The sequence below is a fragment of the Lagopus leucura genome, unplaced genomic scaffold (genome assembly GCF_019238085.1).
Source record: "Lagopus leucura isolate 7727_CA_CO unplaced genomic scaffold, USGS_WTPT01 Super-Scaffold_100001, whole genome shotgun sequence".
Classification (NCBI taxonomy): Eukaryota; Metazoa; Chordata; class Aves; order Galliformes; family Phasianidae; genus Lagopus; species Lagopus leucura.
In genome coordinates this window covers 87,713,745-87,739,580 of record NW_024962262.1, presented here as the reverse complement: position 1 = coordinate 87,739,580, position 25,836 = coordinate 87,713,745, and the positions used below count along the sequence as shown (strand labels likewise).

The following is a 25,836-nucleotide window of genomic DNA, read 5'->3' as shown; positions in this document are numbered from 1 at the left end:
GTAGAGAAAGGCATAAGTGAAGAGTGCTGCAATTCTGTATGAGATTGATGTCTCTACTAATAATGTTATTTTTTCAAGGCTGTCAGAAGAAAAATAGGAATGTCTGTAAAACATGGAAAACTTTTTAGGTCTGTTGCTTTTAACATTTTTCAGTTTTCAGATCCCTAAGATTATTCCAGTGAACAAACCATCAAATAGCTAATGGCAGTCAGCACACAACAGTCTTGTGATTTGCCTCACTGCTTTCATAGCAATCTGCAGATCACCCTGAGAACTGCTGTAACCTGTTCCAGCTGTAAATAAACAGGATTTTTGAAAAGCAACCAAGGGCCTGATGATACTGACCAGATCATAGAGAGATTTTTCAAATGCAAACAAAGGCCTCTCTGCATCTCTAAGTGGCTCATTTTCTGCCTTATGTCAGTGGGGAATATAATTCCACGACAATGCCACTGATAAATCCAGTATGTTTCAGGCACATGTGTTTTGTTGGGAGATGCACTTTTTCTTTCTTTGCTTCTATATTCGCTGAGGGAGCCCGATCTAACCCCCAGGCAAGTGGAAATGAAACTGAAGTGGTAAAACGTGTGCATCATGAAGTTAGACTGCTCTGAGTAAAACACTGCTTTTTCCACCCCCCCACCAGGTTTTCGCTGAGCCCTCCCTCAGTCTGTTTGCACTGGAGTGCTGCAAGGGCAGAGAGCTGCACTTCAGTGAGCCTGTCAACTCCGTTCTGAATGAAGACCTTCATTTTTACACTCAGTCTGTATGGGTGAGAAGTGGACTGTAAGTATGGGAGAAATATCCTTGTTATTTGGGGGAGCTAATACTAAGCGTGTTTCCTAACAACTGCTGCCTTTTTTCATAGGATGCATTTTAGGTTCTAACTTTTGAGACGTTTCAAAATCCTGAAATGTTGAATGCTAGGTCCACCTTTTGTACCAAGATTCAAAATGAACAAGACCTCTGGGCAGAGGATGCATTTTGTCCCTGAAAGAACCACCCCTTTATCCCCATGCATTAACAAATAGTAGAGCCTGTTGTTCAAACCAGGAGCCAAAAGTAAATCAGTAAATTCCTGACTCACAGGTAGAGCAAACTTGAACTGCCTTTGTTAACGGGCTGTAAAATACCAGCTGCAAAGTGCAGTGATTTATTGTGAGCCACTGCAGTGGCTCAGTGGAGCTTGGCATGCTGCTCAGCTGCCACAGAGGCAGTGACTTGTGAGGGCAGCTCCGGGCGGATGGGACAGCTGGAGCAGTAATTTGCTTCTGCTGTTTGTTTAACCCCCCCGCGACTGGGAATAAACACCCATGCTCTTCCGTGAAACCCATTTTAAGTCTGCAGAAATTATCTTCCAACCTCTTTCCCATCTCTCCCTTTCACCTTCTGGAGAAGCTCCCAACCGCTCTGTCCAGCCGAGTTTCAGGGCTGCACTTCAACAACAGGAACAGAGAACTTGCTGGGTCTTGTAACTGAGGCTGACTGGAAAGCACTGTCCTTCAAATATGACACACATTTCCTCTGTGCATTTTTAACCCTTTTCCCACCTCTCTCATGGCATTCACATACACAAGGCTGTAGTTTCCTTCAGAGTCTTACTGGATACAAAAAAAAAAAAAAGTGCCAAATTTAAATACTTGGGCAGGAAACTAATGTGGACTGTTTACTGCTTATGTACACCTCTGTTGTGATTTTTATGATGAATTTCTCAAATGGATCAAATTTGGTGCCACCTAAAGTAAAAACTCTTCTACAGGTATCCGTGATAAGACTGCTTGAGCACTTGTCTGATACTTAGAGATTGGTACGGAGCTTGAGCCTAATCCAGCTCATGCTCCCAGAGCGATCGTCTGCTGTTGTTGCTTTTGAATTGTACTATCACTAAGGCTGCAAAAGGCCTTTTACAGCACTCAGTCCAACCCCCATCCCATCCCCACTGTGCCCACTAACCACCTCCCTCAGTGCCTCACCCAGACATTTCGTGAATACCTCCAGGGATGGTGACTCCATCAGCTCCCTGGGCAGCCTGTGCCACTGCCTCACCACTCGGAAGAAATGTTTCCTAATATCCAGCCCAAACCTCCCTGGCACAACCTGAGGCCATTTGCTCTTGTCCTGTCACTATTAGGTAGGAGAAGAAGTCAACTCCCATGACGCCACGAGGTGACTTGAGGCTCCCCATGACGGCAAGCAGCTACAGTGCAAGACTGAAAACAACACATACGCATTCCTGGGTGCTGGTTTACAGGAGGAAAGGCTGTCACTGGGAGTAACACCTGACTTATTTCAGTTGAGAAATACTTGTGTAGAGGTGTTACAATCTATAGGGTACCTTATGTGGGAATCTTTGTATAAGCTGTCCCTGCCTTCTCAACAGATGTGCAGAAATGGAAATTAATGGCTTTGTTCATGGAGTTGGTTGTTAAGGAAGGCTGAGGGCTTTGGGACACGGTTAAAAAGCACATGAAAGTATGTGCAGTGTTCCAGTCCTTTCCCCATCTTCCAGTTAATTTCTGAGCTTTGCAGCCTGCAGAGAGTTGGGGCAGAATAACCACTTGCCTGGCTGGACTTCCTCTGAGCTCCCTGTGATGCTCTCCAGGAAGTAGAACTCCACAGCCTGTCCTCATCCTTCACTACAGCTGAGAGACTAAGGGTGTGATGGGATTGCAGGAAGTCTGTGAGATGTAGAGTACTGCCTGTAAGTTCATGAAGGTGGATTTAGAGGGGTTTGGGGTTCCTTGTCCCAAAGCCTACTGTCAGCCTTAGACAAATGACAGAGTAAGATTTATGTATATGTGATGGCTTCTTGCTGTCGTGCCACCTCGGTGAGAGAAAGCACAAGTCTGGGGTGTGCTTTGGTGAAGGGCTCCAGGGTCTGGGAAAGGTGGCATGGTGTGGCGGCTGCTATTTGCATGAAACCCCTGATGAATTTTGTCTGTGTCACCAGATACGTGCCAGCATAAGCATATGCTTTGGCAACATAAGCCAATTTCATATGAGACTGCTCAATATTCCAGGAAAACCATTAAAAGCAGATTTTCAGTGGCTCCACAGAAAGCATCACAAGACGAAAGACAGAAATGGGTTGTAAGCATAAAGAACCTGCAGTGATTGTCAGTGCTGATCCAATACCCGTTATTTGAAAAAGCAGTGATATAACCTCACTAAGGGGCACGACACTGTTGGACCATTTCAGCTGCATTGGAGTTCCTTCCAAGCAAGGCTGTCTGTCTGCTCCCCCAGACATTCAGAATGGGAAAAGTGCACGACAGGTGCTGTAAGCACTGCTTGTGGATATTTTCTTGCTGACTTGAAGCAAAGTGTGCAGCCATCCCTCTTGTTCTTGGCAGCTGACTTTGTAAAACAGGTAACTGGGGAAACCAGTATTTGCTTTGTGTTCAGATGAGTTAATGAGTCAAACATTTAGGTTCACTGTCTGTACAACAATGTCCTATTGATTGAAACAAAGCTGATCTGTGATCCTGAGGCTGCCTTTGTAAGCAGTAACACAGCAGCTACTGAGCAGATGTCTAGATAACAAGGGATCTGTATGTACTGGTCCTTGAACTCTGTGTTAAAGGTTTCAGCCATGTTCACATTCAGATATATTCACTGCAGTAAAGTCTGTTACAGCAATTTATGGTGTTTGAAGTAAATATTTGTTATGTATTTTTGTATTCTATATGTGGAATAGCTTTAGCTGTTAAAAAAGAAAACACAGCCCGTGGCTTCCTAATTTCCTAACGCACACTCACTGCAGCCAGCATTATTCCCATCTGGGTTCATGCAGAGATTCTCAAATTTGTGGGAGAAGCTTGGGGGGAACTTCTAAGTTTGAGCTAGGAGAAAGCATCTTAATTTAGACAAAACAAACAAACCGCAAGAGTGAGTGCTGTCCTGGAGCATAGTAATACAGCTTTGATGGTGTCCCTGCAGTGGGGAGGACTGGGGCCTTTGAAGAGCACAGTCCTGAACATAAACCCGCAATTTAGTTTAGTTAACATGCAGCCTTCTGTGTTCTGCTTTCTGTATCCAGGTGGATTGCATACGAAGGATGTAATTTTTTAGGAAAGCAGATTCTATTGGAGCCCGGTGAGATTTCCAACTGGAATGAGTACAGTGGCTGGAAAGTAATTGGCTCCCTTCGTCCGGTGAAGCAGGTACTGTAAGAGTCTGTGAGGACAATTTGTTTTAGACTGAGTTTAGAGTAAACTAACCAAATATAATGCTGCACATAGCGCTTCTTCAATCAGGCCAGATGATGACAGCCAGAAGGACATACGGAGAGGTTACTGAAGCAGAAAATTCTTCCACTGGCAGTTACTGAGATCTATATTAGGCTCCTAAAGGGAAATAATTCCTTGCTTCTTGGAGCCAAGCATTAGCATGTTCTCTAGATGCTCTATTTTTACATTTGCCATATAGAAATGAGAAAACCAATTCTGTATTGACTTGTTTTGCAATTAACACAAGTGGAAGTGAGGACAAGTTGTTCCGTGCTATAGCCTGGACTTCCAAAAGAAGCCAAGTTTATGCTGTGCCACCAGATTTTCTCTCCCTACCTCACCCCAAGTAATGTCAGTGTCACGTTCTGCCCTTCTGCCTTCCCAAGTTGCATCAGGTAATAACACAGGTGAGCTCCACTGTGTGTGAGCCCAGCCACACGCATCTGTAGGAGGGCAACGTCCTGGGAGAAGGGAGGAGGGCAGGGAGACGAGGAGGGAATGTGAGCAGTATCTTCACTGGAAGAGTTGTCATTAGTTCTGCTGCTCAGAGAATAGCTTGTCTACACTTAGTGACAAATGCTGCTTTATTTTTAAATGACAGATTCAACTGAGGACATGTTGCAGTGAACAGCATGATCATGTTTAGCAATAGTTTTACATTATATGCTTCCCCACTGGAAAAGGGAATTTTTATTTTTATTTTTTAATGATTTATTAGTCTAGGAAGCTTACAATTCCCTGGAGTTCTGTGAAAGAGGCAGCCAGCAAAAGATCCCACTTTGGCACTGTTTTTACAAATAATAATGCAAATAATATGTGCCGATCTTAAAAATAGAATTCTCTCTTCAGCCACAAATACAAAGAGCTTTTGTGTTTGGTAGCATCCCTTTGTATATTGCAACAGTGAGTAACATTCTAAGTAGTACCTTGTGTATTTTGCTGGGGATCTGGGCATTTGGAGCTTGCTTTTGTTTTAAATCCTGCAGACTGAAAGCTTCCTTGAGTTTGTGCAGTCAGCTCATTGTGCCTAACGCTTCTGTGGCATATGGGTATTTTTTTAAGACTGGGATAATTCTACAAACCTGCACCACTTTATATTTCCTCCTCCCTTCTGTGTCAAGTCTGCTGGTGCTATAGGTAGTGCAGGAGAAATCTGAATGCTTGAAACTCACATGATTCAAGATAAGACACAATAGTTGTACCTTTTTAAGTTCTCTTCCTTGTAAAGAACAACTATACAGTATATTTATTGATACATATTTGTTCATGGATGCTTGGTAGGAGAGAGGCTTTATTGTCTCTTAACATAGGGTTTGCTTTATTATGGAAAAAAGGAGGTTCAAAACTGGTACCTGGAGGGAGCTGCCCTTCAGTTGTTCACTTTCCTTTATTTGCTCCAAAATCAGTGAATAATGGAGGAAAAACTGAAACCCTGTAGTAGCCCTACAGAGCAGCCTTATTTTTTGAGTAAGCTGTGTAAGCAGTGATGCCAGCTGAGTACCATTTTCTGTGTATGTTCAAGAGCAAAGGTCAAACTTCTCTGCTACGTATTCCAGTTAGTAGTGTTGAACTTGCTGGATATGCAACTCAGCAAGTTCTGTATTCAGAAAATGAAAAGCTTGTGGATTATAGCCCATTTACTGGCCTTGGAGTGAAAGAAATGTGAACTAAAGCCATTTGCATATCACAGGGATTAGTTCTATAAATACATTAAAGTATGCCCTCTCTGCCATTGCTGCTTACAGCTGTCTGTGTGAGAAACATTTAGTTCTGTCTTACGTGCACGTTCACTTCAACTAAAAATAACAGTATTTATGGTGATCATTTAGAACTGGGAATGCAGCAGTTTAGAAAACTGATGTAAGATGGAGACATTCTCCCATCAACTTTTGCAGTCTGTGTGATATGACTCTCCCTTGCCATCATTTCAGCCAGCAGTGTACCTCCGAATCAGGAACCGAGCCCAAGGCAAATACCTGACAGTAGCTGGAAGTCTGGCAGATGTAAGAGCAACATCAGTGTGCGTGTCTCCGTACAGCGGCAAGGATACCCAGGTCTGGCACTACTGCCGTGGGCTCTTCAAATCCAAGGTGTGTTTCCAGATGCTGGAGTGTTACTTTAACTGGACTTCCTCAAGAACACAACTCACTGTGTAGATTTCCTCATTAATACCAGGATCGCTTTTGGCCTTTCCTGCGCGTCTTGAGCTCCCATAGGCCACATGTTCCTACTGTATATGGACAGATTTGCTCTGTCTGCTTTGCCAAGCTGGATGGACAGCTTTTCACATCTGGCAGTGATGTTCCTGAAAGAAGGAACCTGGTTTTCTTGAAAGTCTCACTTTTCTGAAAGTTCTATTAGCTTTGAAGAATTAGGAATTTCTCTGAAAGGGAATACATGAAGACCTTCTGTGATCAAGCTATCAGTCAACTGCTGAATAATCTGCTCCTAGCTTAATTGCCACTATGGTTACTGCAGTACTATCAGTGCCTGAAACAGAAACAAGTTGGACACAAAAGCAAGGCTCTGCGCTGGTTGGATCTCACCTGTCTTCTTGCTTCTTAGGTTAACGATGCCTGTCTGGATGTCATTGGTGGCAGAGATGTGCCAGGGGCCAAAGTCGCACTCTGGGTAGAACATGGGAAGGAGAGGCAGAAGTGGAGACTCAATGAGGATGGAACCATCAGTTCATACCTCAGTGACCAACTGGTGCTTGATATTAAAGGTATTTAAAGAACAGACAAAGCAGAACAAAAAACAAAACAAAACAAAGCCACTCATATGTTCTAATTGCAGTATTCCTGCTCATTTGTACCTAAGTACTGAATCCCCTCTCTCTCACAAGTTTAATATTCAACTGCACAAGAAACAGTCTTGCCAACAGTGGCACAAGAAAGTCTGTGGAGAACGTTACTCTTTGATCCCGGAGGTTTATAAGTAGTGCTTAGAGCAAGAAATGGCTCTTGGAAGACAAAAAAGGGAGGGAAAAGCAAACCAGAAAATAGATGTGCCTCAGTAAGAGAAATACCTGTCATGATTTCAGACTTGTTAAAATTCTTGTTGCTTAAGTCCTAGTCCTGCTGACCAACGATGGCAGTACCACCTATGAGGGCAGATCCTACAGTATCAGAAAGCTGTGCTGCAGGGATGTATTGAGGGAACTGGGCTTGTTTAGCTAGGGAAAGAGAAGGCTCTGGCGAGACCTCATTGTGGTATTCCAGTATTTGAAAGGAGCTTACAAACAGAAGGGGGAATGGCTGTTTACAAGGGTAGACAGTAACAGGACAAGGGGGAATAGTCTTAAACTGAGACAGGGGAGGCTTAGGTTAGATATTAGGAGGAAGTTTTTTGCACACAGGGTGGTGACGCTTTGGAACAGGCTGCCCAAGGAGGCTGTGGATGCCCCATCCCTGGAGGCATTCAAGGCCAGGCTGGATGTGGCTCTGGGCAGCCTGGTCTGCTGGTTGGCGACCCTGCACATAGCAGGGGGGTTGAAACTAGGTGATCATTGTGGTCCTTTTCAACCCAGCCCTTTCTGTGATTCTACCCTGAGAGTGAGGCATACCATCTGATTGCTCTTTAGAGCACAAATTTCCTTCGGTGAACTTTTATTAATGGCATGATAAGAAGGCACCATTACTTCTATGCTACATGTATTCTAAGGAGGCAAATTATAAGGACTTAGTAATTCTGGGGTTGAAGTGAGTATTCAACACTAAATAATCCCCCAGATCTGACGTTGTGTGTTTGCACTGTAGCAATACGTAAGTTAAAAATCCACCCACACAGTGGGAGCAGAGGCTCTGTCGAAGCAAAATGCCTTTAGTGGTCGTGCCTCTGTGCACAAAGCTGCACTGGGGACTCTGCTTCTGAACTAACAGAGCTCCTCAGGGCTTCAGCTGACAAATGAGTTTGAAGGAGACAAACAGCAGTAGAAGTGCAAACACTGCCTCATCTCTGACAGAATTTCTCTAAGATAATTTTCCTACTTCGTGGCACTTTTAAAAGCTTTTGTTGAGATTCTCAGCATTTGTTTTCAAATTGTTTGCCCTCATGAGTTTGATTTATTTTTAAGGAGGAAATTACTATGACAAGAATCACATCATTATGAATGAGCCAGAAGAGGACAAACGTTCGCAAAAATGGGATATTGAAATACTGTGAGTAAAACCCACCACAGAAATGGACCTTACGTGGTTTATCAGCACCTGGAGAAAAAAAAAGTACTACTGAAGTCACGCACCACTGGAACCTTATGCAGTAAATCCTCTGTCTTCCTTCACTCAAAGCACCACTCCTAAGCCAAGTGAATTTGCACAGACCTGAAGGATGTGAGGATGAGCTCATGTCTTTCCCAGGGACTGAACTATAAGCTGATTCTTTGGAGGCCTCTTATGAAAGTTAATGTTATTCTTCATCTGAAGTTTTAAAGTAAATGCACAAGGCTAGACAGATGCTTTGTGGGATATGAACTGCAAGGGATAATATGGGAAAGGCTCTTTAGAAATACTGACATTTCCTTTCTCTCAGAAAATGATGAAAGCTCATTCTTCAGCAGGTGCCCTCATGAGCTTCAAAGAGGTTGAGTTGGACTTCTTTAGACCAAGAGAAACAGTTGAGGCTCAAAGCGAAACTGAATCTCAATCCATACCTCCTGCTAAAGTGCAATTTATTTTGTTCAAAAGACAAATTTGAACTGGAATTCCTAGCTCAGTGCATGAAATGGGGCAATAAAACCCTGTTACCTCCCTAGTGTTACAGGTAGGCCCTGGTCTTGTTTGTTTCAGCAATACCTAATTTCCAAGTTTAGGAAGTTCTTTTGCAGACCCAGGGGCTGTTTCCAACCCGTGAATTTCTGAGTTATCCCTGAAGATCACCTTTAACATGTAGGCATAGGTGCATCTATCCAGAGTATAAGCTATCCTGGGTCAGGTTAGATTTCTAAAAGATTTACAGAATTTGGAGCAGTAATGATTTTGCTCTAGCTGTATTTTGTTGTCATGTATATAGACTAATTTAATACAATGTAATTTGATCTTAAATCCATGTCTTCCTTCAGAAGATAACTCACCAGGTGCTAGCAGCCAGCCCTGCTTCATGTCAGGAACAGCATAGTGGCATTTAAAGGTTACTCAGGCTCATCAGTGTCCTCTTAGGCCAAAGGATGAGGTGTTAGATCAGTGATGACCAGCCCAACTTGCTGGCAGTTTCTTCAATGTCAGCAAGATGCAACCATCCTACCAGCCCTCTCTTAAGATGGGCAGAGCACAGTACCTTACTGCACTGCAGTTGGTACAGGCTTGGAAAAGAACATCTTCCCCATACAGGACTGATACAGAGGAGGAACTGCAGCCTCCTGTAGGGCTGCTAGTACCTGAAGTGGTGGTCCTTAGCTCACTGCTAGCTTCATTGGATTTCTGCGTGACTAAATGAATTACTGCATTGAATAGATAATATTTTCTTTCCTATTTGTTTATGCAGGGTGTGTGTTTCTATTTAAGGAGTTTAGCTAAGGAATTTTAGTTTCCAAAAGCAAAAAGTGTTCCTGTGCACTTAAACAGGATTTGACCTTAAATGGAAACACATAACTCTCAGAAATAAAATATATGGATGTCTATTTTTGTATGAAATTGAGTTCTATAGCTTACTATTTAAAAATAAAGAAATACCTGTGTACTTGCACTTACTATTTTGCATTCTAAAGTTATCACAAATCTGCTGTTACAGAACTCCTGATGTATGTATATATTTCTACAACTAAAGCACTTGTCCTGCTTTTTTAATGTAAATCAGTATATCAAGTGTTCTCCAAGTGACTCACTTTCCATATGCAATTTCAAAACCTGGTTGGAAGGTTCTGGTCTTTCAGGCTGAGAGCACCTAAATCACGTGGGGTGGTGTCCCAGTGCTTCATAACCAAATAAATCAGGCTTTTGTACTTCAGAGATCTTCCACGTAAAATGCCAAGCATGTATATTTTAATTGTATAAAAGTTTTTAGAAGGAATTTTTTGCTTGTCTGTTTCTTCTTTGTTAGCAGATACCAAGTACGTTCCTGTAAAGCATTTCTTTTTTTCAAATGGCCTAACCAAGGAAATAAGTACATATATTCAGTAAGACACAACGACGCTGTGTGGGGTTGCTCATTAAATACAGATCTTAGACTATCCAAATATCTGCAACACTCCCATCAGAATCCACTTGAGAGATGTGAAGATCCTTTTTCTAGGAGTAGCACTAATCTGGCAATTAAAGGCAAGATAAGCTGTTCCACTGTTACATTTCTGAGCAGCTCACCTGTTGCTGAGACACCCACTTACCCACGGCAGTAAGGGAACTAGAAGGACATTCAGCAACAGGCAGTAGCAAAGTATATTTATATTGCAACACACCGTTGGCAGTACAAACTAAGGTAGGATGCAAAAAATAAAATTAATTGAATGAACCTTTCACTTAAGAGATTCCATAAGGAGCCAATTCACGAAAGCATCAAAAAACTTCTATTAGACATTCAGTCCACAGTGCCAAGGCCAGGTTTTCCTTCTCTTCAGCTGAGGTAAGTTTGAGCTCTTTCACGCAGACAGTGCTGCCACTCCAAATCTGCTTCAGTGCATCCAGGTGTGACAGAGGAAAGCGCAGTCCATGAGGAGTTGGCTGAGAGGGGGAAAAAACGGGGAAAAGAGGCCACTTGAGCTGTGTGCAGCAGCGTGTTTGTTCTAACAGACAGGAGGGCAGGACGAAGGTGCTGACCAGCAGCATTCCTTCCCCACTTCACATGGGGATTTCCAATTGCATCCTGCAGGAGATCAGCATCACTCTGGCTATTTTCTTAATAAATGGAAATACCACTGAAATATCTTCTACCATGAAGGGTACACCTACATGTTCCAGCACCCCTTACTGAGGCAGGGAGACCTAAGGTGTGTGTCATCCTAACTGAAGAAGCCTTTCCCTATCCATGGGTTGTTGAAGGGGGTATCTTACCATAGCTGGAGACATTAAGGGCAGGAAGATACATTCTGGGTTGTGCAACAAGTTGTGCAAGTGCCTGTGTAAGACCTCAGCTACCAGTTTTCTCAACAGGTCCAGCAAAATACACTTCAAAAATTAAGTAACTACCAGGCAGAATTCCTTGCTGTAACAGCTGAGAGGGTGTAGCTGCTGTGCATCCAAGGGGATACTGAATGTAGCCAGATCAAACTAGGATGTACACACTGACCAGCAGAAGGTACAGTGACCCCTCCCCCTGCTGCACATATGTCACTGTATCCAGTAGGATGTACTGAAGGACACAAAAGTAAGAGATGCTTGGTATATGCCAATAGCTCTGTCACCTAGAGCATAATTCAAGGTGCAGATAACAAATGTTCAGCAAAACCCAACATGGCAATGTAGCTTTTGTGTGTGTGGGTCAGGAACAAACCTGTGCTGCACCTTCTTCGCTAGCGGTACCGTCATCATCTGTCCCCATCATGTGAGTTTCTCTCCTGTTCTTTAAGGAATGATAGACATACACCATTTCCTTGCGAATTTCATCCTAAGAGACAGCAGGAGAGAACAGTTACATTGTAATGATCTGCCCCATCTGACCTTAGATAAAAACCATGCACCTGCTGTGCAGAACATGGACTACGTTTAGTTCTGTAGGTCTCCCCAGGAAGGCAAGAAGATGGCATAGTGCTGTTTGACAACAATCACATCATCTATCTCCTACCAAATCCTAAGAGGATGCAGCACCCAACCGATCCATATCTGCACAACCCTTTGAGACAGACCAAGAACTCTCATGCATGTAACACACCCACAGCATGAAGCACAGAAGGGTGGTGCAGGGGTTATACTTACAGAATTTGCTTGATCTGGCTCCACTGTAATTACAGCATGATCCCTGAACTGCAGTTTGATTTTGCTGTCTAATCTTGGCAGTTTTCCACCTAAAAAAGAAATCAGAAAGGAAGGAAACCATATAAATACTGCAAACTGACCCTTCTGTGCCCTGCTCTCCCAGCCATTCTTTTGTACCTACATTATTTGTTACGTTCTCACCGTCTGTCTCAAACACAAAGCTCACACTAGACTGCAATCTTTGCCTACCTTAAAACACCATAATCATTAAGGGCAGAGTTAGCAACAGCCCTGCCATCACATCAGCAAAAGGAGTTGGTATTGAGCTCAAAACTCACCCGGAGTTAAAGAGTCAGCATCACATCCCAAGCAAGGTGGCAAACGGTTCATAATGAAATCCTTCCTCATGTCAGATGATCTCAGTTCTCTGCTGTTCTCCAGACGGTCTGCAAGCATTCTCAGAATGCTACTCAGTTTTTTTGTTGAGTCTGCTATATCCACCTGCTAAATATTCACACACAGTTCCTTTTACATGAATTCCAGCTACGCAGAGACTATTCTGAAGAAAAAGCAGCACAGTAATGAAGTAACGATCTGGAAAGATAGGAGAGGACCACCCAAAGGGTAACAATTACTTTCTCCCAAAACAACAATACTGTTTCTTTTACATGTTCCACATAAACTGCTCACACATCAAAGCTGAAGCTAAGTTTTCCTCACTGTGGGGATGCCCACAATGCTGAAGGGCCTGCAAGTGTACCTGAAGGAGAGAACTGTTCCTTCTTCATGCCGATGAGCTGACAGCAGCACAACCGACTGCCTTAAGGACACACGCTGCAACATACAGCTCCATTAACTTTTCAAAAGTTAGACCTGGTGGAAACTATGCCTATCTGACAACTCCAAACCAAAAAGCATCCTTTGAGAAGAAGTGAGCCACACAAGGCCACTGTGATACTGTGAAGTGCAGCAAACTGGACAGTACTTCAGCTGCACCAAACCTCCAGCCACCCTGAAGTCTTCAAAAGCTGCTAGACAAGACAGTGCCTTTACACTGAGTTCTCAGAGCAGATCAGCAAGACCCATGCTTGCCACCGTGCTGTAGTTCCAGCTGGATGCACTATTTTTCCCTCAGACCCTCTTACTTACCATAAGCAGTCTCCTTGGGATGCTTGTCCTCAAGGCCACATCCTCTTTTGCAGTATTGAATACAAGGCCAGGAATTGCATCCAATAAGAAGTCTCCCCAAGAGCTGCAGGATGGGAAGAAATAATAAGAATTACTGAAATGGCTGCACTGAAGTAAAACAGGCATACTTTATTGTGTGTTGGATAGTATCACTTAACATTCTTTTGAAGCACTTCCATTGCTGCAAGAAACATGTCCAGGGCTATCAACTTCAGCATAGATGCATTTTTAGCTTTGCTACAAATTTATGATCACAGGAAGAAGACCCTAGTATATCTCTACAGGGATTTTTAAGATACTTAGATACCTAACAGTCACCTTGTAGCGAGGGGTCTTCTGTGTGTGTTAGATCCCCATTCTAAGGCTGAACACATTCCAAAAAGCTATCTCTTGCTCTCCATGTTTCCATTCCCCAGCTGCGGTAAGTCAGAGGAGGGAGGGTTCCCACCTGCATCTTCATCCTGTAGCCTGAGTCAATCTCACCAGGACCAGGTGTGCCCCTCATGCAAAAAAATGCTGTCCTGTCTACCTGTGGTCTCTCCCTACCTCACCTTCAAAGAACAGTGAGACATCTTATATTTCTTACTGCTTCCCTCCTCTTCCACCGAATTCCCACATCAGCAACTATCTTCAGGAACCCATTACTGTGACAAACTGCCCTGCTTACAACAAATGTCACCAGACTTGTCTTCCTGCCTCAGGCGGAGGTCTGGCCTGGAGAAACCTCACCCCAGTGCACAGTGCAGTCCCTTTGGGCTCAGAGCCCGAAATTCCTCAAGGTGCCATTTCGTCAGCACTGGAAGTGCTGAGGAAGTACTGAGGAACTGCCCTTTCCACACACAAGGCTGTCAGATCTCCAGCAACACTGTTATAAAGAACTTGTCTGTCCAACACTACCTGACACACAACAACTCTGTATTGATCACACCGGACAAAACCTGTCCTGCACACCTAGGACCACTCCTGCACACCAATACAGCAAACCCACTTCCATCAGTACATCAAAGCACGCTTCTCCTGGTGTCACCCTCCTGTCTGTTCAGTTTGCTGCACCGGGGATGAGAAAAGCCCCAGGCCAACAGGAGGGTGGTGTACCAAAAAAGAACAGGGAATGGGAGGTGGAACAGGAATTCAGCTTAGCTGTGCCCCCAAACACAGCCAAAGCAGCTCAGTGCTAACACTGCCACCTAGAGAATAAATTAATTCAAACACTCTGCAGCAGCCATCAGCATTTACAGAAAATAATTTTTTGCCTTCTCAGCAGAAGATTATAAGTTAAAAGCCATAGAACCCATTTTTGATGATGGACTCACACAGCTTCACCTTAACCTTGCTCCAGTGTGGAGAACTGCTCAAGTTAAGAGTTACCAGCGGCACTGACACCCCAGCCTTACAGAATGGTACACCTGGTTAGAAATGCATCTTAGAATCATCTAGAACATGCCAAAACTTGTTCTGTCCTATGCTGTAACAACAGAAATCCTTCCCGATTCCCAACCCAGGCCAATGGCTCCAAACCCAGCACATGAGAGCAGCTGACTGAGTTGCAGCAGCATTTCCCTGTGCGATGAAAAGGTTTCAGTGGGCACAAGCATTGGATGCACGTCAAAGGAAATCTGCCTTGCATGCATGGGTAGGAGATGAAAAGCACAGATAAGCAGAAAACACAAGCAAAGAAAGAATGTGCAGCAAGTCCACCAGTACAGCGTGGGTGACTACGAAATGCAAGAGAGGAGGAGATGAAAGGAGCAATCCCGGACTCTCTCTCTGGATTATGAAACAAATAGCAATTGCAGCCGCTGCTGAGAGTTGTTCTAAACATGACAGTGAGCTTCCTGTTGTAGTGTTACCTTCCACATTAAAGTCTGTTGATGATAAACAATAAAGTAGCCAATTAATATGCCAATGAGGTTGCTGAATAAAAAGCTTTGTTTACAAGGAAGTGTTTCCTCTGTTTTCCCCAACCTCCGCAACTGAAATTACAGCTACCTGAATGCTGGCCTAGAGCTTGTCATTAACAGCAGGGTACGTAGGTGACAGTAGGGCACCTCACATATTCCATTCCACTGTGTTTCTACAAGGAAATGCTATGCCCTAACTGTGCATCACCTCACAGACAAACAAAAGATACAAGGACTGAATGGGACAAACACAGAAAAGAGCTCAGCAGAGTTCATCACAAGGTTGTATTTTAACTGTAAGATATCACTTCTTTGAAACGTGGGCTTCAGGTCCATACTATTCACACACATTGCCTGGAAGATGAAAGCCATTTTCAGAAGCGACAGAAACAAGAAAGAGTGAGGAGGAATTACTTGTTTTGGTAGGTACTGATGGTCACGTGTGTAGAATGAGATACACCAGGAGGTGTGTCAGCTTGGTGAATTGTCCCTCTTGGGAAGTACAGTAAGTCGCCCGGCTGCAAAAAAGAAAAAAAAGAATTGATACATTTAGGGCACATGTTCAAACCTTACTGCACTGTTACCCAAACAAAGAAAATGCTCTCTAAGCAGACAGACAGACAACATGGATTGGTTCTGTTTCTTTAATCACAAAATAGGGAGATACTCCACTTACATTTTAATAACAGAGCGCTCTATGCCAGAAAGTCTGAACTTCCCAATTTACTGTTAGTATTTACTGTACATCTGCCTGAAAACACAAAGCAAGCCTTGAAGGGTAGAAAGCACACACAATCCTACTCAGCTGCGTAACAGGAACAGAGCAGCAGCTGAGAGGAACCTGCTGAAAGTACAGCAAGCTAGCAGAGCAGACCTCAACAGAGTAGAAAGCTGCTGTTCCACAAGAAAGGACAAATATCCTGTATGGACCGTAAGCTGCTGCAGTACTGCTGTCTTAAATTCTCAGCTGTAGCACTTAAAAATATCAAGTACAACCTCTCCCCTCCTCCCTTTCTTCTCACTTACCTAAATTAAATCCCCAGGCAGATACACTTTAGACTAGGCAGTCAATGTAAGAGAGAAGTGTGCAGCAGGCCACATCACATCCAATAAAGAGGTTACCTACAGTTTCCCCTACAAACATCTACAGAGCTGCACAGCACAGTCAAGGAGAAAAGTCATGAAGCAGCAATGGTGAAATCGGATTCCATTTTAATTTTACTCTTCCTTAAATGTGGTCCCATCAAAAGAAGCAGAGATCACCGTCGCTCACAGCAGTCTTCACTGCAAAGTGTGACTCCTACTCATCTCATCTCCTTGGTAATCTCATCAGCACGAAGCAATGAACCAGCAAGCAAAACGTTCATCAAGTAGAACAAGCACTCTGGGTTGCAACAGGCAGAGGAGGACGGGACAGAGCCACTCCCAAGAGACACAATGAGGTTCTGAGCACTTCAGCTTGTTCTTACTTCTGAACTGGATAAAGGAGGGGCAGATACAGGAGGGGATATCAGCAGGGTAAAACAGGAAACCACTTGAGGGATGGCCAACCGCCAACCAGCTCCGTGCCTGACATCAGTAAGAAGCCAGCCATGTCCACAGCCTGCTGAATGTTCACCAAGACCAGCTGCACTCTGGGACTTGAGGCACAAACCAGCACACTCCCATGCACACCCAGCTACTCAGAGAGAGATCTGAAGTACATCTCCAACTGGTCCGTTTGTTCCAAACTGCCCGCAAATGGCAGGCAGAAGTGCAAGAAAGGAGAAGGGAAATATTCTACTGAAAGGTTTAGGGAAGAAATACTGTTCTGTACATCCTTGGCAGAAAGTGTCACACAGACAACCAAAATCTAACAGAGATGACTCAAAAGAAAAGGGGCACAGGAAGTGAACAGCAAACCTGGAACATTTTTAAGGCCTTTTCAGGGCCAGAGGCCAGTATTTTCACTGCAATGACATCAGTAAACGGCCTGTGGAATGCAACGTTATTCCATAAAAATCCAGCCCAGCATGTTGTGGAAAGAAAAAAAAAGGAATAACTGTAATTCACTAGGCTTTGTATCAAGCAATACTTTCTGACAACTGAAAATCACTGTCAGATTGCACAGCCAGTAAAGGTCAGCACCATTACAACGCAGAACGCTGTTCCTACACATACCTGCCTGCACAGGTAAGTCAGAACACAGGGAAGAGGAAGGACCTTGCCCACACAGGCCCTGTTGATAAGACACGAGGCAGAGAAACTACAGAGGCTTCTGAAACAGAGCAGCACTGCCTGCTGGGTAAGTAACCCCCTTCTGAATTACAACTACATAAACCACAACAGGCCAAGCACCAGATCTCCTGCCATCAGAAAGGCTGTATTCATTAGCCCTCATTAAACGCTCTTTTTATTCCAAATAACAAGATGCAGACAAGCATCTGGTTTTCAGGTTTGGAAAAAGAGAAAAACAATACAAGTCAAGACAGTTTTTTTAGTTTCTGCTTTTGTTTATCAGTCAGGTATTACATATGCCATACATTCACCAGAACAGTGCACAAAGGGACCAGCCTGACTGATCACAGACAACATGCAGCAGCACAGAACACTTCATAACCGTGCTTAAAACCAATGTATTTCCTACAGGGAACTCTACAAACATGTACCCAGTACTCTGCCTCATAACTAAAGAAGTATTAGAGAATTTCCAGAAAGAACTGCTTCTTGGTCCATTATTTAAATCCTAAAGCAACCAATGCCTTTGAAAAAAGATAACTCAGACAACTATGACATTTCTCATGCTCATAGTATTTTGTGCACCAATCCTTCCCCACAATTTTGCAACTGCAAGAATTCAGGATACTGTCTTCTAGAGAAGAATCATTTTAAATATAACTACTTTTCTCACAGCTACAGTTCAGCCCAGTTAAAGAAGTTCAATTCTAATACCTTTAACACAAATTCATGCGTGGGATTCCCAATCCTATCTTCTGATTCCACGTTATACTCCCGAGCTAAGTGCACCGTTGGTTTATAGAGCCGCCAATGCTTCTCGCCTTCCAGCTGGAGGATGAACACCTGCAAAGGACCATAAATCCAAGTGCACAATGAAGCCTTGCTTCCTACCACGCATTCAACTCATCAGAAGTGTTAATGCACCATCTTGCTCAGGATGTCTGTGGAACCATGCCAGAAACCAGAGCCAGGAAGCAAACCCGATGACGCAGGGCAGTTCTCTGACAACAGAACAGACATATTTCACCTGCCCTGCTCCCAGCTACCTCACAGCCCAGGGAGCAGGATTCCTCTCCTGAGGAATTTGTGCATGTCTATAATGCAGAAATTTACATCCAAAGTATTTTTCTAGGCCTCACTTAGAGACAGCAGAAAGAAAACTTAGGAAGCAAGATCTGCTTTATCCTACCTAAAGCAGGCACTTGGAAATCCCCATTTTTCCCAAATTACTTCAAAAAGCATTAGACAACTAACTTAAAAGACATGATTTAGCAGAAGGTTGTTAGAGTTAGGGTGGTATGGTTAGGTTGTTGTTAGACTTGATGATCTTTAAGGCCTTTTCCAACCTGAGTGATTCTGTGATTCTGTGTGATATGTCAGAATCTGCAAGTTCTAGAGCTGCTAAAGAAAAATGAAATGTACGCGTTTAATGTGGAAAAAAAACTGGTACCACAGCCCAACTTGAAGAACTGCTTGTTTAATGCACTGGTTATTGGAATGCTTCTTTTAGAAGCACACTCTATGCGATACTGCCATTAGACACCTCAGTACCCATTCAGTAAAAGTAAAGAGTGGGGAAAAAAAACAACCATAAAGAAACATTGTAACTTCTCAGTGAAAAAACATTTTTCTGTAAGAAATTACTTTATGAGAGAAGGGAAGAAAAACCACACAGAGAGATCAGCAAAACCCCACGTCTATTCCCACAGACAGTGTTGTGCTGCCCTACCTCAACATCATCGTAGTGAGGGGGAAGGCCCTGGGACCCCTGTGGAGTAATATAGACGTTTGATCCGACCAGAGACCCAAAGTAGCACTCCAGCTTCTCTTGAATCTTCCACAGCTCCTCCTGCAAAAAGAAAAGGACATATTACCGTTGGAGACCTCAGCCAGCCTGGCTGCTACCCAGCTCTCACGCTCCCTGGCTACTCAGGGGTTCTTCTAGGGAAGAACCAACTGGGACACTGAGGCTGGGAAGGGATGGACAGGGTTAGGCACAGATGGAAATTCACCTACCACCTCCCATGAACAACAGAACATCTTAATAAAAGAAACATACGCATGACTTTCATTATACTAGCTACTACCAAAGAGTCTACACAAAGATTAGAGAGCTTTTTGCGGTGACTCCAACTGCAGCACTTTGCAGTTACACAATGAAGGAGATAAAACATCTCTGACATGTTTTTTTTTTTTATATATGCCTTTAGATCTATTGCAGTATATGTATCAGGTTATTTGTGTGTGGAGTAAGCCAGTTTTAGAGATGCTCAAAGCAAGCACCTTTGGTATCTTTCAATCTGTTAGAATTGCTTTGCTCCTCCACAACTGAAGATGTACATTAAAATTTAACAGATGCATGTCAAGAGATGCTTCTAAAAACCTTCAAAGCACAAAGCTGGTGAAGTACATCGTAACAGATGCTGAAGAATGCTGGTAAGACTTCACCTTCCCCACATTACCACTCATCTGCGCAAACAGTGGCAGCAGTTACAAACACCATCACACCACCACAAAACCCTCTAATAGGTTTTAAGTTTAATTCATCTGCTAGCTTTAGCTAGGCAAAATAAAGGCGCCAAAATGACAGGCTTTTCAGGAGTTAAAGAGCTGTACATTCCTGTCTTTACAGAATACTTCTTTGTTAAATTGCAGGCACCACAGGACAGAAAAGAACTACTTAAATCCAAGCATAAGCACCTGAGTCCTTGACACAACTGTGCAGGCACCACTGCCTCATTCTGAATGCTTCTGATTGAAGAAGCATGGAAAAGAACAAGAGAGGACAATCACCAAAACTGACATACAAACCCATGGTACAATTCAAAGCCAATTCATCAGAAAGAACTGTGGTGTCCTGCACCTACATTATTTTACGCCTTACCCTCCACTGAACTGGCATAAATGCTCTATTTGCACATGAGAACAATGGGACAAAAGCTAAAGCAGACAGTGATAAATAATCATCAACATTACGCATTCAGATCTGTTTAAATTTTTATGTGACAAAGCAAATCCTTAAAAAGGAATACTTAATTTTATAGTGTAACTCATGTTTTTCTTGCTGCAGAGCACTGAAGCATGACGGACTGCACAAAATTATAAACCATGTTTTAATTAATATAGCTCATATATGGTTTCAGCAGGCCACCGATGTCAGCTCCTTCACCTGGACCTTCTGGGGGCAGAGACAAAGCTCTGTCCAGCACACCTCAAGCAAAACACACTGCATTACAAAACACATATTAGTTTTACTTAAACTCAAGAAATGACCCAACCTTAAACCTCTGAGGCTGATGGAACTGTATGGTTGCCTTTTTCTGGTCAAAGTCCCTCTTCAGCTGTGCGTAATTCACTCTGCCTTCTTTATTTAAAACCTTCTTTTTTCCATTTACACATCTGCAGATATTTATATCACGCCCATAGTACAGCCCTTGGTTGCACAGCTCCTTCAGATCTGACAGCTGGAAGAGGGACTGGTAGTAAGCAGCCAGTAGGGGATCGTTTCTCTGAACAAGCAGCGGCTTTTCCTCCCAGTACTCCTTGAAAAACTCCTCTGGTTTGATGGGCGAGATCAGGCTTGCGAAGAGGCTGTCTGGGTTCTCAAAATCCATGACTGATGGCAAACAAGCTGCTTCCACCTTTGCTCGTTTGGACTGCACCTGCATTTCCATCCCCACCTCAGCATGCTTCCCTCCCTTCTTGGGCATGGTCCTGTTCAAGAGGAGAGAGATGTAACAGTCAGCCAGCACCATAACCTCATGGGTCCTGTGCAGCTCCTCCCGCCTTCTCCAGTGGGGTACAGCAGCACACTGGAAACAGCTCTCCTTTCAGGTGCTCACTATTCTTTCCAAGTGGCAGAAAATGTAATGCCCCTAGCAGATCTCCAACCCGCTTTCAGTTCCTCTGCAAAGGGCTCTACTGGGTGCTGTTGCACACAGAAATGGCAATCCCACACCTGAATCTGTACTAGAAGCACAAAGAATCCAAATGGCCACACGAGAGATCTTTATAAATGCAGAAATCCAACCATCCTGTTAGAATGCTCTTTTGTAGCAATAGCAACATGTTTTTTTTTAATAGCTCAGATGTAAGAGATTTAATAACATGCAAAGGGGTGGAGAGGGATAAAAGATAAGCTCGCACCCCATTGCTGCAGTTACCAGAGTGCAGCCCCAGCAGTACCTACGAAGCAGGTGAGGGAACACCTGGTATCACAGCACACGCTTGGAGCACAACAGGCAGCAATATCAAGAAGAACATGGGAACAGCAAGCACAAATTTAAGAGTTGGTTGTTGGGAGGGGAGAAGGCTCCAAAGAACTGAAAAAGCCGAAGGCAACTGCCGCAGCATTTGGCGTGGCCAGTTCTAGCAAAACTAAGTTTACAGAAGAGAGGAATGCTTTTAGGCCTTTGTGTTGATGCTGCGCAATCACAGCAAAACATACAATGGTACAGCTCTGCCTACATCTCCACAAAGTTGTCAAGCTTTGCATGGTTTACATAGGCTAGCAAGAGAGCTTTTTAATCGAAATACAGTCAGTTAAAGTTGGAAGTCATTTACTTTGTTCTTCCAGGCAGATAATCCGCTCACATATTGTTATATAAAAATAATTATAAACAACAACAACAAAAAAGACTGCCTGCTAGCCTCTGGGGTCTGGCTAACTGCAGCTAGCACTGGGCTTGTCTGAGCACGTCTGTGAGCCAATGGGAGCAGCCACAGCTGCTGCTGCTTTTATTCTGAAGTAAAATTATGGCTCTGCTCTCAAAAATGGCTCTGATCTCAAAAATAAATGCTCTCACGCTTTCATTTACACAGATCTCTTACCATAGAAACACAAAGGTTGGAAAAGATCACTAAGACCACCCAGTCCAACCACCAACCCACCCCACCATGCCCACTATCCATGTCACTCAGTGCCACATCCACACAGCTCTTGAACACCTCCAAGGACAGTAACTTCACCACCTCGCTGAGCAGAATGTGCCAGTGTGCTGCCACTGTTTTGGAGATTTTTTCCTAATATCCAACCTGAACCTCCACTGGCCCAACTTGAGGCCTTTCCCCCTCATCATATCACTGTTACCTGGGAGAAGAGGCCTACCCCCAGCTCACCACAGCCTCCTTTCAGGCAGTTAGAGAGCAATGAGGTGTCCCGAGCCCCCTGCAGACTGAACAATCTCAGCTCCTCAGGCGCTGCTCACAGTATTTGTGCTCCAGACCCTCACAGCCCCACTGCCCTTTTCAGGACACGCTCCAGGGTCCCCGTGCCTTTCTCGTAGCGAGGGGCCCAAAACTGAACACAGCACTCCAGTGCGGGGTACAGGGGAAGAACACTCCAGCACTACCAATACAGGTACACGCACGCAGTCCCCAGCTCCCTCACTCAGCAGACACTGCTACGCCAGCTCCCGGATACAGCGTCTTACCGCGAGTTCCTCCGGCAGCCCGGAGCCACACGTGGCTACTATCACACTCCTTCCAGCAGGGAAGAACGCAGCGCGTAGAGCTGCAGTGCCAGCACTTACACGTGCAGCCGCGCTGATCGGGGCACGGGGCTCGCCCACGCTGCCGCCCGACCCGGTGCCCCAGCAACCCACGCCGCTGCCCGGCCCGCCCCGCGTCACGCGAGGCCCGGGTCTCACCCCCCGCACCCACAAACTCAATACCGTCGCCATAATTCCCCCCCACACACACACACACGCGCGGCTCACCCTGCCTGGCGCACAGGCCGCGGAGCGGGGCGGGGCCAAGGGGAAGTGTTCAGCGGCCGCCACAAAATGGCGGCGGTGCGCAGGGCGTGCGCTCTTGGCTGGGGTGTGGGCTTTGCTGTGGGTAGCGGAGAACGAAGTGCCCGGAGTATGTCTTGTTCGTGGATCGGGGGCTTAGCTGCAGAGCCTATCTGCTGATGATTCCCGAAGTCTTTAGTGTCTTCACTGAGCACATAAAAGCTTGCGGAAAAGAATGTTAGTTGTCTTTGTTAAGGATGCCCGTTAATGGGTTACTTTACAGTGACGTGAGGAGTCAGAGAAATAACTAGGCAGGTTTGGGTGAGCTTTTGTTCTTGTGTGCTGACAGCTCCAAGCACACCTCATAGAACTACTGGCAGAAGGTGAATTTTGGAAACCTCAGCAGCCCTTCAGTGTATGGCTGGTAGCTGCAGGTGGTTACACTGGGCACAAGATCGTTGTACAGTCCTGCTCCTCTGCGTGGTTAGTTTGCTGTTCACAAAGAAGCAATTCCTACTGCCACAGCACAAATTGGGTCCCTCCAAACAAACGCTGCGTGATCCAAAGGGGTTCTGATTTCATTAAAGCATCAAAATTGCTATCTTCTGAATGAGGAAATGGCAAAATATAATACACAGAAGAGGGGATTGGGAGGAAGGGAGGAAAAAAAAAAAAAAGCAAATGCTATTCATCGTATTCAGTCCTTCTGCCTTCACCGCCTGGACCGCTTTGGTCTCCAGATGAGCAAAGTGTTGTGGTCTCTTGGCCATGGAATGCAGGCTGAGCAGTGTGTAGGTTTTGTTAGGGGATGAGTTTTGCCGGGCTGAAACTAAGACTATCCTAATTGTACAAACTGTAATTGGAGGATTTACAAAAACTGACATCTCCCTGTCAAGTATTTCTCTTCACTGGGCTGTCACTTCGGAAGGGAAGATATTCTCTGCTTTCTAGTTGTGACTTATTAGTTCAACACAACATCACTCAGCATTCAGGACACTTTTCAAAATGTGTCACATTGTGAATATTTTGGTGTAAACATCAGTGGTTGGGATATTTGAAGGCATACAGTGTTGTAGCTTTCTGAAAAACGAGTCACCGGTGTGGAATTACGCTTACTCCTTCCACAAGAATTATAAAGCTTTGAAGAATGAAGCAGTTCTCCAGACTTTTGTTTGCAGCTCCATCACCTACATTAATGCTTCCAGGATGTTTTCTTAATCCAGATGGGTGTAGCAGCAGAGGCTAAATATAGGGAGGCCACATCCTGCACTTCAGCTGCTGACAAGGAGCCATTACACGCTGTTATTTCTGTTGTCCAAAAATCCACAAAGTACCACCAGCATAACTGCTTGAATACCACCAGGGTGAACACTCCAACAAATATGCATTTACCTAATGTCTATGACATTTTAGCTTTTAGCAAATACTGTGGGAAACAGAACTGTATTCGACTGATGGCAAAAACAGCCACAAATAACAGGAATGGGAAATACTTGTGAAAACTTCTTTAAGGACCTCCATGCAGATTTGTCCAGAAAACCTGACCAAAAGTATTTATTACCATCCCCTTATGGAAGATAAAACAAACTTCAAAAGGAGGTCTGTGGACTTTAGGCAGATAATGCTCAGAAAGCCCTCAAAGCAAAATAATAGTGTTAATAATATAATGTAATTAAATACATTTTGAAGTTATTTTACAAGAAAGGATCTGTGAAGTGTAATTGATCCTGGTATCATCCCTGTCAGTGCATTGAGAAGATAAAAATTACAAGCCTTGCTGAAAAACGTTTGCAGTATTATCATTAAAAGAAACAATCCCCACTGCTATCATAATGAAATTGCTATATACTGCTTACCGTGATGAGAACACTGCCAAAGGTTACATTCACAGTTGCAAAATAAATAAGTTTCCACTATCAAAGAAAACTAAGCTACTTTCAGGCACCTGTATAGGATATTCTAGGAAAGTAAATGTGGGTATGAAACCTTTCTCCTGTATGCTTTCACGTGTGGGACAGTTTGGTGGCCAGTCTATGCTGGTCTTGGGCAGGCCAGACTGGAGAGCTCCTGCTGCCACAGATCCTATAATGTAATTTAGAAAACAGAACTGTCTTGGGTCAAGAATCATTTGGGGTATTTTTTTCTGTTGGAGATTGAGGATTCACTTTTGGCTACGGGATAAGTATTCCTTCCACTAAGGCCGAGAAAGAAATGATGTGAAAACAATGCTGTTACATTAGCTCATACTACAAGTTTAGACACACATCTGGAGCAATTAGATGGGATCTTCTCAGGAAATCTGGAGCATCTGTGCGGGATGCATTCATAATAGTGGTGAAGCAACAAGAATGTCATGGTAATTTTTTAATATATTTATATTACACATCTGCTCAGCTTGAGGTCTGCTGTGCCGTTGCTGTTGCCAAAGCCCTGTACATCCTTTGACTTTACGTTCCCAGCATTGTCATGCCTGGTACAGTTCTCCTTTCCATGACAGGATTTCCTGGAAGAGTATCAAAGCCGCCTTAGCTCTGATCATTTGTTTGGCAGGGACTCGTCTGCCAAAGTACCCGCTCATTCCATCAGATTTCAATCGCTCGGGATACAATGTGTTGCTAGCTTTTCCAGCTCTGTAACTGGGAGTTTGACAAACGCAGCTTCTTGAAACAGTAAGAGACATTGCCATACATTTCCAGCAGGAAAATCAAATAAACCAGAGAGTGGC

At 44.1% G+C, this 25,836-nt stretch overlaps 2 protein-coding genes across 4 annotated transcripts in view; one reads left to right on the top strand and one right to left on the bottom strand.

Annotated features, from left to right (window-relative positions):
• Window positions 1-10,235, top strand: part of CRYBG3 (crystallin beta-gamma domain containing 3) — a 91,192-nt gene extending 80,957 nt beyond the window's left edge. Inside the window, exons 18-22 of the mRNA XM_042866829.1 lie at window positions 647-786; window positions 4,040-4,163; window positions 6,161-6,319; window positions 6,795-6,954; window positions 8,305-10,235. Of these exons, the coding sequence (XP_042722763.1) occupies window positions 647-786; window positions 4,040-4,163; window positions 6,161-6,319; window positions 6,795-6,954; window positions 8,305-8,393 (672 nt within the window). The 3' untranslated portion in view covers window positions 8,394-10,235. The remainder of the gene's footprint in view (window positions 1-646; window positions 787-4,039; window positions 4,164-6,160; window positions 6,320-6,794; window positions 6,955-8,304) is intronic.
• A 347-nt stretch (window positions 10,236-10,582) lies between these two features.
• Window positions 10,583-23,190, bottom strand: RIOX2 (ribosomal oxygenase 2). 3 transcript variants are annotated; one of them, XM_042866469.1, is made up of 10 exons: window positions 23,097-23,190; window positions 20,658-21,093; window positions 19,109-19,228; window positions 18,094-18,222; window positions 15,577-15,680; window positions 13,223-13,325; window positions 12,412-12,577; window positions 12,074-12,162; window positions 11,652-11,765; window positions 10,583-10,882 (listed from the first exon to the last, which is right to left on the bottom strand). In XM_042866469.1, exons 2-10 carry the CDS (start codon window positions 21,087-21,089, stop codon window positions 10,718-10,720), a joined length of 1,422 nt encoding a protein of 473 aa, XP_042722403.1. In that variant the 5' UTR covers window positions 21,090-21,093; window positions 23,097-23,190; the 3' UTR covers window positions 10,583-10,717. The 3 variants fall into 3 exon arrangements, with proteins under 3 accessions (XP_042722403.1, XP_042722404.1, XP_042722402.1); XM_042866470.1 differs by lacking the exon at window positions 23,097-23,190 and adding an exon at window positions 22,812-22,890; XM_042866468.1 differs by lacking the exon at window positions 23,097-23,190 and having other exon boundaries at window positions 20,658-21,398.
• Between the last annotated feature and the right edge of the window lie 2,646 nt (window positions 23,191-25,836).